The 11,817-nt window shown below is 35.4% G+C and overlaps 1 protein-coding gene across 1 annotated transcript; it reads left to right on the top strand.

Moving 5' to 3' along the window:
* Positions 1-1,807: 1,807 nt before the first annotated feature.
* Positions 1,808-11,380, top strand: LOC117327176. Its single transcript, XM_033884028.1, has 7 exons — positions 1,808-1,945; positions 5,865-5,946; positions 7,546-7,723; positions 7,941-8,146; positions 8,423-8,638; positions 8,890-9,171; positions 10,080-11,380. The coding sequence occupies exons 2-7, from the start codon at positions 5,880-5,882 to the stop codon at positions 10,445-10,447; spliced, it is 1,317 nt and encodes a 438-aa protein (XP_033739919.1). The 5' UTR covers positions 1,808-1,945; positions 5,865-5,879; the 3' UTR covers positions 10,448-11,380.
* The last annotated feature ends 437 nt before the right edge of the window (positions 11,381-11,817 follow it).

Raw genomic sequence — 11,817 nt, 5'->3', positions numbered from 1 at the left:
CTCTAGGCATATAAACCGGAATCGAACAAGTCTGACTTCATATCGCATGAGGAAATGGAATACTTCCAAATGAGTGGTTGATCTGATGGTCTTCATCCACCTACATTTCTTAAAAGCTTCTGTTGTTAATATCTCTCGTCAGTAGTCGGCATTTGTAACGGTTATTGTGATAATAGGAACAATTCCTTGAATAGTGAATCACACTATGACATGTAAGTACCACAGGTAGGGGAATCAGGGATGCTACCATCTAGAAATGAAAATTGAAAAATTGCAATCTTTGATCATCATGCAGCTTAATTGCAAAGTATGTCATGAAAATCCAAATGGATCTAAATTGATGTTAAAATTTATAAAGGAATGTGCAGTTACCTCATAACATTATATAGGATATTAAATATTATATTTACACATTCTGTAGCAATTTGCCCGGTTTGGCATTTTTATATGAACTTGACTGGGTATAATATCCAAAATAAATAACAGTCTAATAACACATTTATTACTATCACAGGCATTTCCGATTTACCAGAGTATTCTCAAAATGCATAAACCAGTTCTTATCAGTCAAGTAACATTAGGAAATATGTTGATGTTCATAAAACCTTATTATACAGATACCCGTATGATACTTACGTAATGCTTTATCCTTTTGTGGTAGCGGTTAGAAGTATATTGCAATTAATGTAAACGGTCCAAAGTTAATTTCAATGTTACAGCTACAGTATGAGTGTAAACAAATTTGAAATTATTTAAATCATATCTTCGAGTCGTTTACTGGAACGTTCTGTTAACAATTATACATTCCAATGCATTAACAACATGTCTGATGTTGAATAAAATTAATTTACAGCATGCAATTTAAATTATCAAATTAAAATCTTCAAACAAGATATCGAGTTTTGTGTACTAGTGTATTAATCCGTAACGGATATTAGCATATTATTTGATGAGATATACAATGGAGACATGTTACTAGAATGTCAAACTGATAGTGGCGACACTTCATCTTCTTTCACCACAAGGACATGTTGAGTAAATAATATCATGCTAGCATGGCTTGCAAGTGTAAAAAATATGTTGCAATTCTTTTTGGCCTTGAATATGAACCGACGAAAAATATAAATACACGAAAAATTCTTGATCACTAACCCTCCACCGCTGGGTTGCTAGTTAGAAACCTACGTGGGGCAGTTGCCTGGTACTGACCGTAGGCCGGTGGTTTTTCTTCGGGTACTCCGACTTTCCTGCCACCTCCAAAACCTGACAAGTCCTTAAATGACACTGGCTGTTTATAGGACGTTAGACAAAATAATAAAAAAAAATACAACGAATATTGTTGTCTGCATTATTGATATAATATCGTTGCATGGGCTAACGATGAAAGTTTGTACCCATGAAATAGTTTGAAAGCTCCGAACCGTGAAAGAAAATGCACTCGAATATTCCATGTGGTACAGTACTCAACTTTACACGTTCACCCAAATTTAAGTAGACAGTACTAGTATGAAATAGATGCATACACTTATATACAAGGAAAATTGCAGATAACAAATCATAAAGACTTATGAACGTGGTAAGAAATGTTAATATACAAACAAGGTAGGGATTGTAGTGATACAAACAATGTACACAAAACATAGGACTTCTGATGATGTCATTGATTTGAATAGTTTACCCAGAAGCTAGGTAACAATGCCATACCTGTATATGGTGTTCACCTGTAATTACACTCAGCATCGACCAATCAATTCCTACTGAGATTGAATCCGATTCTCATGTGCTTGTACATTCTAGATATGGGATGCCGAGCGAACGCCAACCTGAGGTGGGATGAATCTGTTTGACTTCGGTGGTAGCTTTGGATACACATATAGAGAACATGCATCCTACTTAGGATTTATACATATGTAACTCTGAAGAAATCATCTTCAACAAGAATAAGGTATTGTAAAAAAAATCACCGTTGTATTTTCATCATTGAAAGCGAATGTTGCACAATATTGATCCATTATATATGTGTTTTATTTTCGAATACTCTTTCCATTAATTAATTGATAGTGTTGATAAATAAGTAAATCACGATGTCAATTTAATGATTCAGAGTAAGCATAAGACATCTGTCACAGAGAGAACATTAAGACCAAAACTTATTATGGCCATATATAGACATGGTTCATCGATCAGGTAGAGATAATGTTATGAATTGAATATCAGGTTAAGGTATTGGTATAGTTTGTTGGTTATTAAGCAGTTAAAGATAAATACCTTAATTGGTACTGAAAACACGACAGGACCGTAAATATCATAGGGCACTTCATTTGCTATTACAAATCAATATTTCATATGATCAATTTTTGATTAAGTGAAAAAAAAAAAGAAAAAAAAAACATTTTTTATGAAGCACATACATTGTTAAAAGTTTAAAGGAACAGCCTCAGATCTTTGTCTTTTTTATACTTTTATGAGACGATATGATAAACATTCGATATTTAACTACTGGACTCCAATGTAACTGAAATAAATGAAAACGTCGAACCTTAAAAGTTAACATATATTTTCAAACAGACAATGTAATTTTCTCCACTGACATCTTTTTTTTAGATTTTTTTATGCTAAAGTGTTGAATTCGTAATTTGATTCCTTTTTCCCCTGATATGGTATTGTTTTCTCATGTTAGGATGTCATTTACCAGGATATGATTTAGATTTGCACTGTTTAGTCTAGTTTGGTTTGGTTTGGTTGTTTTACGACCAAACAATAGCTATGGCCATATAGACGAACTCTCCTGTGTGCAGGATGCATACCCATAGTGTATGTGGTGTTTTGGGAGGCTGTGGTATGTTTGTGTTTGTCTCAATGAGATAGCATCTTCCATCAGGCATGATGCCTGAAGACACCCCAACCGGTCACATTATACTGATGATAACCAGTCGGTCCACCTCGAAAACACTGAGCGCTTAACAGAAGAAGTACCTACCATAACCCAAAGCCTTCCTCACAGAGAAAACGCTCACCTAAACGTCAAACGTGAGGCAGTGTCAAGGAAAACCTAAGAAAGAAGAAATTTGTTTAGAAACAGAAGAAAAGACAAAACCTCAAATTAAGTAGCCTTTTACAGTCTTGGCAAGGGGCAGCAGCTTCATTTTTAGACCTACCTGCAGAGCAAAGATTCTGTATGTCAATAAGGTAGAAGACGATTACCATCCCTGAACATTTGGTTTTATTCTCCATATATTTATTCAAATGTCTTTATTTTATTTGTTTTACCGATTTTGAGTTGCGGTTTGCGGTTGTTCATTTCTTTAAATCAACTTATTTATTGTTTATTGATTTTTAGATAAAACATATATGCTCTTAACAATTTCTCGTGATTGAAGGGACTACACAAACTGGTAAAGCATTCATGTATTTTTTAACAGTTTTTGTCTTTATGATAAATTATATCCATTAGTCCGCGTATATCAACTAGATATATTTTAAAGCTTCCGTAGAAAATTATAATTTTGGTTGGTGTATATCTTTGAAAACGGGTTAATATTAATAATATCTTTTATACGATGTTATTAATACCGCTCAACTGTAATGTACAAAAATACTGATATAATTTGATATTTCACAAAAAAAATATCGATTTCTATCCTTTTATCAAACTGCATATTGAGTATTTCAAATGGTGATCTCGGAAGAAAATTTACACAAAAATGTTTGTCATTCTGAATTTAGCAATACAATCCCATTGCCATTTACGTAATGGTCTTGATTAACCAATAAGTCTTTGAGGAATCAAGTACTTGAGAGTTGTTACGGAAATATTGATGTTTGTAACTCCTTCAAGTTTGGTCATCCTGCCACTGTCGTCGTCCCAGGTAACGAGGCCGTTTGTGACGTGGCTGTAGTGCTGAATTAAGGAAACATATTTCTTTATGTACTGGCTAATGGATTATATAATTGTGTTGCAGTGCATCGGATTGTATCGTTGGCCTTATAAATAAACAAATGTATTTGTTCGGCAGGATGCATGTTGAGTCTGTAAATATTATGCTATCACATTAATTGGTTATAAATATTGCGGCCACCCTTCCACACGGGATTTACAAACATCCGTGTTAAGAGCATGTTAGATCACGTTGATTGCATTCACACTGTTATATGAGGAGATGAGAGGTACTCTTATTTCTAGATTTTATTAAATAGGTCGATTTTGATCGTGGAGTAGCATTTTTACACCCTTACAACCCAATCATCTAATACGTTGGCTGTTTGTTCACATCGCCCGAGCGTGCCTATCACTGTGACATCAACAGATACAAATCGGCAGTGGTTGAATTCCGCTGTGACACATAGGATGTTGTTTATGTTCTTCATTTTTTCACCGTCCCGAATGCGTCCATTAACGTAACAAATTCAGAAATAGTAATCTCATTGTTTGTATTAGGGTTTTTATTTTGTCTCATTTGAAAATCGTTTCAAAATGCCTAAGGAGAACCATACAAACCCACAGGTGGAACCAAGGTAATTTGAGGCAGTGCCTCTGCAACAAACTATTAGTACAGAATTTATAGAAAACAGGAAAACTGTCAGTCACTTTCTTTATTTACAACAGCTTCAGAATTGGTATCATCAACTTATACTAATCTATCTTGTTAGGCCAGAAGGAAGCGCCCGATGTGTCTTAGTGTGAGTGGAAACTGGAGTTCCCACAGAACAGCCACGTAGACGGGCAGGTGGGTGACCCCATATCTGTTTGCTCGAAAGGCGAATGTATATTACCAATGCGCCACACAACCATCCTCCAAACCATCGACCACAATCCATCACTATCATCTACCCTATAGGTTATACAACTACAAAATAATCCCACAATCAAACTCGGCATTTATTTCTTTAATAAAATCATATCTGAATTTTTTATGTCATGGCGTCGCCGTGATGTCAGCCTCGCCATCATGTCATTAAGCAGATTTGCATATATTAAACATTACAGAATAAATGGAATTGAAATCATCTGATTCTTTAGATTATTGATGTGAAACAACAAATGAAGATTTGGTTGTCATACCATTCGTCGTTGTTGTCTTCTCAGAAGTAAATCCATAAATAAATAGCAAGTACAGCAGGAAATGCTGGATTACATTTGGACATTAAGGTCGTATCTTGAAATGAGTGCAGTTTATATTATTATGCAAAACAAACTGTTTATAACCGACTCTTAACGATCGTTGACAGGATGAAACTATATCCATAACGCTGCGAGGGTCTATTTGATATCCTACATAAATAGTATAGATAATTTATACTGCTGACTCTGTAGGTAAAGACAATCAGAACGTTATCACGAAAAGAGGACTGCTGCTTTTATCTCTGGTTTGAAATGCACGAGGTTATTGCTTAAATGAATAATCCATGAACATGTTTTGTAAAACGCATGCACACAAAGGCTATTAGAATTGTATAAAACGAAATCGATTTTCGTCCTTCATTTGTAGATATGATGCAGTGTCTGGCATTGTCTTCACCAGTAACAGTACGTGTTGCGTCTACCTCAATGATTGGGAGAAACACACATATAGAAGTACATGCTTTGGGAAACATAGACGGTGTATCTGGATTGCAAATACTGTTTCTATTTCAAGCTAAACCACAAGACTAAAATGAAATGAAAATATAGCATCTGTTAAATCCGTGATTTCCTCCATTTCCGTAAATTAGGACTTAACGGCCTGACTTTCAGCTAAATGATTATCTGTTGTTTCTAATGAAAAATGATAATGTAATTGATAACCAATAAAGATGCTGTGAAATATTTCTTGGATAATGTTTGTGTCACTGTATTTCCAACTCGGTTATATGATATATTGCAGCTGAGGAAAATCGTGATGAAGTGGATGCTGTGTACAGTGCTGTGGGGCCTGTTCGGCAGTCTATTTATTTATGGGACTCATGGTAAGAACAATTTGTAGCATCAACGAGGAGACATCGTATGTTGTTTTAATGAGAAGTTGATGTATACTGTTTATCTATTCCTAGATTCTTATTTCAGAATTATATTCACATAAATGTCTTCTGCATAATCTATGATGCAATTATAACAATCACCGAAAGGTTTTTTTTATAATAGTTTCCTCCTTACTCTTCTATACTCTGCTAAACGTTGATTTTAAAAAGTATCACTTCTTTAAGAAGAAAATAACTATTTAACAGAAGTAAATAACTCACAAATGGGAAATAATTTAGGATAATTTAAACATCCTTCATTCCCTCTTGTTGTCTAGAATAAACCATCATCATTGTGGAATTCGTTACTAATGATAAGGCCTTATGTTGACCGGCGGTGACAGTAATTGAAACAGTAAAATGGTCAATGACCCCTACTGTTTATTATGAGTATGGCTACTTTAACTCTAGGCTTGGATCAATGCCCTGACGCAGTCGTAGTGTCTCAAAGTAATTACTGATAACACTCGACAAATCTTTCTCCTAACCTGGGCAAAGCGGTTATAATACCATTCATCACTCCAGCACCAAAACAGCTATATCATATATGTGTCAGTCACTGTTCATATGATGATGATGATGATGATGATGATGATGATGACGATGATGATGATGATGATAACTTCATATCTATCTATCTATCTATCTATCTATCTATCTATCTATCTATCTATCTATCTATCTATCCATCCATCCATCCTTCTACCCACCCACCCACCCACCCACCATCCATCCATCCATCCATCCATCCATCCATCATCCATCCATCCATCTATCCATCCATCCATCCATCCATTATATCATAGAAGAATTAATTGAAGGGAAATATTAATGCATTTTGTATATCTCTATAAAACATTTGTTTACAAACCGCTACACACCTCTCATGCGTAATGAAGTTCCTATAATTAATTTCGGAACGTTATTTGCTGGTCCAGTTTATTATGATCCATTCGGACATTGCTGTCTGCCGATTGAAATGTGTTTCTCGCGTTACACTTATATTCAAAATATCAGAAATATGTACCACTGTATTTAAATACTTGTATAATTGATACCAATACGTTTATTTATCTTGAAATACCGTCAATGTTTATCTCAACCACCCCCTTTGGACATTTTTACATAAAATATATAACATGAAAGATTGTATTTGCAGACACAAAGATGAAACAAAATTTCATAACATTAAAACATCTGAAAGAATAGTGACCTACTAAACTTACATGTTCTACTACAATAACACAATAATTCTTCCACTGATATTTTCAATGTTTATAATCATTATCTCAGTAATGCATGTGTGTTCAACATCTTATCTTCAGATCAGTGACTGTATTTGGTAATCCTGTTATCCCTAGATTACATCGCATCTTTTGAATGTATCCATATATTGTGCTTCTTATATATCCTCTTGAAATATAATTTCATCAAAATGTATATTTAATTTAATAGCCAAAAAGTCAAAATTATATATGCAAACGCTTATAAGCTCGTGTCGGGTTTTTTGGGTTTTTTTTTTTAACGAAACTTTTTTTTTATTTTTAGATTTGGATTGGTGTGAATTTGAATTCCATATGAGTAGACTTGATTGGGCAGGTGCACACTCTGTTTGTCGAGAGACCAACAGAACATTGGCGAAAATCAATGGGTCGTCCCAACATGCGTACCTGATGAGCTTGTTCGCCAGCAGCGTGTCAATGATAGCAGTCGGACTGACAGTAGAGTTAGTATTTTCTGAGTTTTTTTTATGGGGGGCGGGCGGAGGAATGAGACAAATCTGTTACACAATACAATACAGACAAAAACCAAAAAACTTGTTCCTTGTCTTCGAGCTCTACTGTTAGTCTTGGTAGCCTCTCTGGGCCATTCGGTACACTAGACTATGATGTTTATTTAATTCCTATCCCCTTTTTTTCTTTTAACTCTTCTTCGCCCATTAGACCGACCATGTGGATCGGACTACATCATGATGCGGAAGAGTCTCTGCGATGGGCCGGATGTGACGCGTTCACGTCAGAGGCGGACTACTCTCCAGTGGTAAATGACTTTGGGCCAGGCTGTTTCTTGTTGGACACCCGCCATACTCATTACACAACAGAGGCCTGTCAGGAATCAAAACAGTTCCTATGCCAGGCTGACGGTATCGGTAAATATCGCCAAAAATGTTTGACAATTGCATACGTGTACTAAGAAAACACCTAATGATGTACTTTCTTGTCATTTAATTTCGCCAACTAAATGAAAGGAGGTATAGATCCAACAGCTGTCATATGTTTCTACAGACATAACTACGTTTTTCGATTGAAAATCTTATAGTATTTTTATACATTTCATATATTTGTATGCATTCGTTTAATGGTTATATTGCTGTTTGGAGCGTCCATTATAAAATACAACGTAAATCATCGGGATGTTGTTTCAGACGTTGATTCATGTTTCACTCTGACTCAAGACGTACCGGATATGACGTACATTACCCAGGCGACGTACAGGAGTAAGACCCACTCCAGCGACTGCTTTGACCTCTGTACAGACTCGTGTCTAGGGTTCAAACATGACGCGAGCGCCCATAAATGTTCCATGATGCTCCGTGGAATTGGCGGGAAAAGTGGTCAAAAGGGAAAGATTTACATTAAAGGTAACATAAGATGGTGGTGTCGCTATGGTAACAAATGACGAATTTTGTACATGCAAATCAAGAACATAATACATTGAAACATTGATACATTTAGAACCATACAGAACGTATGTAATTGAACAACAACACTGCTTATATATTCTGTAATTGACAGAGATGTCTTTACGTTAATCCATATTTCTAGGTAAAGAGATACATTCGCTAAGGTTTGTTTAAGCAATTTCACTTAGTCATGTAAATACTTTTATTAGGACTACTGAAACTCGATGGCCATCTTAATGTCAGCGCCACCTATCTTCCTTCCGACGTCTGCTCTGAGTACATCGTGGAAGCTACAAGTTCCTCGTCGGAGGAAATTGTGATGACAAGTTCGCTTGACTCGTCCACGCCGTGCTGGTTGGAGAGTTCCGGAAGCGAGACGGCTGGCCTTCAGACGTCCACCCGAGGTATTTCGGATTCTTACCATGCTGGGACACCGCAACTGCTTACGACTGAAGGAGGAATCAACACGTCACCATCAAAGACTGGCGCAAGTAAACAATATATTGGTTAATATGGAGATAAACAAACAAATGGTCAAATATTCCGTTAAATATAAAGAGGAAACTCAATACATCATTCAATAAAATATTGGGCAAGCATGTTTCTAATCAATAAGTACCTGATTTAGTTGAAATGGAACGATGGTGTGATATATTGTTATCATCAGTTAACGAGTGTACCTCATTTTGACTGCGTATACGGTAGTATGTCCGTAGTTGACAACGAATATTTTCTTTGATTAGCGCGATAGCGCTCCATAGAAAAATGTTTATTACCAACTGCCGGTAAACTACCGTATACGGAGTCAAAATGAGGTACAATCCTTATATTTACATCAAATACATCGTTGAAATAGCTTGTGAAGAAATAGAAGTCGGGATGTGTAACGACCTTGGTAACTACGGCAGCTAATATATAAAATATAGTTCCAGTGAATCTTCGTAAATACACTAGTAAAGTTATCAAAATTAAATGAATGCAAATCAACATTTTTGTTTAATGTCCTTCACGTTTTTTATTAATTGATATATTCACAATGCGCCTTTTCCGTCTCTGATCAACTGTTTTTGTCAAACACAGCGTGTATTGACACAAAATTAGTAGTAATGTGGTCGAATGTTCTAGAAGATGTACGCTTCAACCATTTGTTGTTAGCATACCTCGTTGAGAAATTTGATATGCACCCATGCATTTCCGCATTTTTCAATCTGGTTTTTAACAAGATGCTCACTTGACGTTAGCTGTTTGTATAGAGATCATCAGGTAATATGAGAAAACGCTAAGACCGCGTTGATCAGTCCTTTCAAAATGACGTATAGTGTAGTGAAGTTGACGTTTCATAACGTAACAAAGAAGCAAAATTGATCTGGATGTGAAAAAAGCTATACTTATATTTCAGGTATGTGTTCTACGTCGTCAGTTTATGAGTCGACATACACTTCGCCTATCTGCTACTGTCCATGTGGTGACGTCACAAATACAACGATTACACCAAAACAACTCGAATCAAAAATAAATGAAATCAAACAGACACTGACCGTGAGTAAGAAAGATCTATCGTCATGGAAGAGGAAGTTAATGAGTACCCCGGATGACCGTGCGTCTGCGCAGAGTATTGGGTACATCGGGGCGGCCATTATGTGTTCCATTGCCGCCATAATGATTATAATGGATCTCCCAAGACTGGGAGGGGACTTCCGGCGATTCGTCAGATCTTTGTGTTCAGGTCGTGTTCAGAACTACGATACTGATCCGATATCCACATGACATTTAATTAATGTCGTCTTGTTGTTTAAGAGAATATATTGCATCTATCACTCTTAAAGAGTTCCAATCAAGTTTTTATATGGGTGTAAAGTTACGTGACTATAACGTACGATAGCAAGATAGGGTATGCCGCGGGTCGTTTGTCAGTGGAACTTATTATTCTGTACGGAATATGAATGTTTTATCTATGACCACTTTATTGTTCAAGTGTTTAACTACTTCAAAACATATTCATATTTAGACACGATTTATTTCACTTTTGTTAACTTTTACAATCATGACAAGCTTAAGTGCATGCGATGAAGAAGTGTTGTTGACCGATTTAAACTCTGAATCATTATTTGTTCATATACTGGTGGAGTAAAGAAAAATTGCGTAGGAAGTTTTATAAGATCTAAAGTCCAGAAATATATATATAGATTTGTTCGGCGCATCAATAACATGGAATGCATCATTTTACCACCAATACATTTTGAGAAAGAAATGTTACTTTAAGTTAAAGCGTGATCCCTCAATACAGTTTTAGTTAGAAGTATGCTGTAATTCCTCTATAGCATGTTACGTTAATAGATACGTGCATACTGGAATTATTGTATACAAAGTTACTTTCATACATGCTGTAATTACTCTATAAAATGTTACTTTAAAAGATATAGAGGAATTATGGTATACAATGTTACGTTCATATATATTGTAATTATTCTATACAATGTTACTTCAATACATAATGGAATCACTCACGAAAAACTTACTTTGTTGTCACGTGGTATACTCTGATAGTTGTATCAATTATCGGGAATTTTGATTTGTTTAATTACACTATGATATGGCTAATGTCTATATAAAAGAAAAATAGTACATATTATATTGTTACTTTGCAAGTTTCTTTGTGAACAAATGAAATGTTTCATTTCATAAAACATATACGAATCATATAGGGTGTTAGGTGTTATACTAATGGTTGGTTTTCAGTACGTGTATCCAGTCATTCACAATATATCTAGTATGAAATGACGCAAAGTTAAAGCAAAGATCAATATTACCAGAGCGTAATCACAAAACAAAACCAATTCAGAGATACCTCTCTATCTTCTCTTTCAAAGCGTCCTGTGTGTCGCTTGTGAAACGGGAGACAACTCTACAACGGTTTTGAAAACAAATTATGATTTTCAAGAACACACAAATACAAATGTATATTTAACTCGTTTAATCGTACATTTTTATTATTGGTAACGCTAGTAAATAAGGAATCAGGTAAAGACAAACGGCAACAACAACATATGGCATGTCACCAATAATATCGTAGGTCGTGTGTGATTATATTTTCTCGATGTTTATTTATTTAAAAGCGGATTTGACGTTTGTAAATC

This window comes from Pecten maximus, chromosome 5, assembly GCF_902652985.1.
Source record: "Pecten maximus chromosome 5, xPecMax1.1, whole genome shotgun sequence".
NCBI classification, from domain to species: domain Eukaryota; kingdom Metazoa; phylum Mollusca; class Bivalvia; order Pectinida; family Pectinidae; genus Pecten; species Pecten maximus.
Note: the sequence above shows the minus strand (reverse complement) of the source record. Positions and strands in the feature narration are given on the sequence as shown.

Excerpts from the sequence above, each read along its gene's own strand:
- LOC117327176 (XM_033884028.1), top strand. The coding sequence starts at position 5,880 with ATGAAGTGGATGCTGTGTACAGTGCTGTGGGGCCTGTTCGGCAGTCTA. Across the intron at positions 8,639-8,889 it reads GGGAAAGATTTACATTAAAG|GACTACTGAAACTCGATGGC; the intron begins GTAACATAAGAT and ends TACTTTTATTAG. Across the intron at positions 9,172-10,079 it reads ACCATCAAAGACTGGCGCAA|GTATGTGTTCTACGTCGTCA; the intron begins GTAAACAATATA and ends CTTATATTTCAG.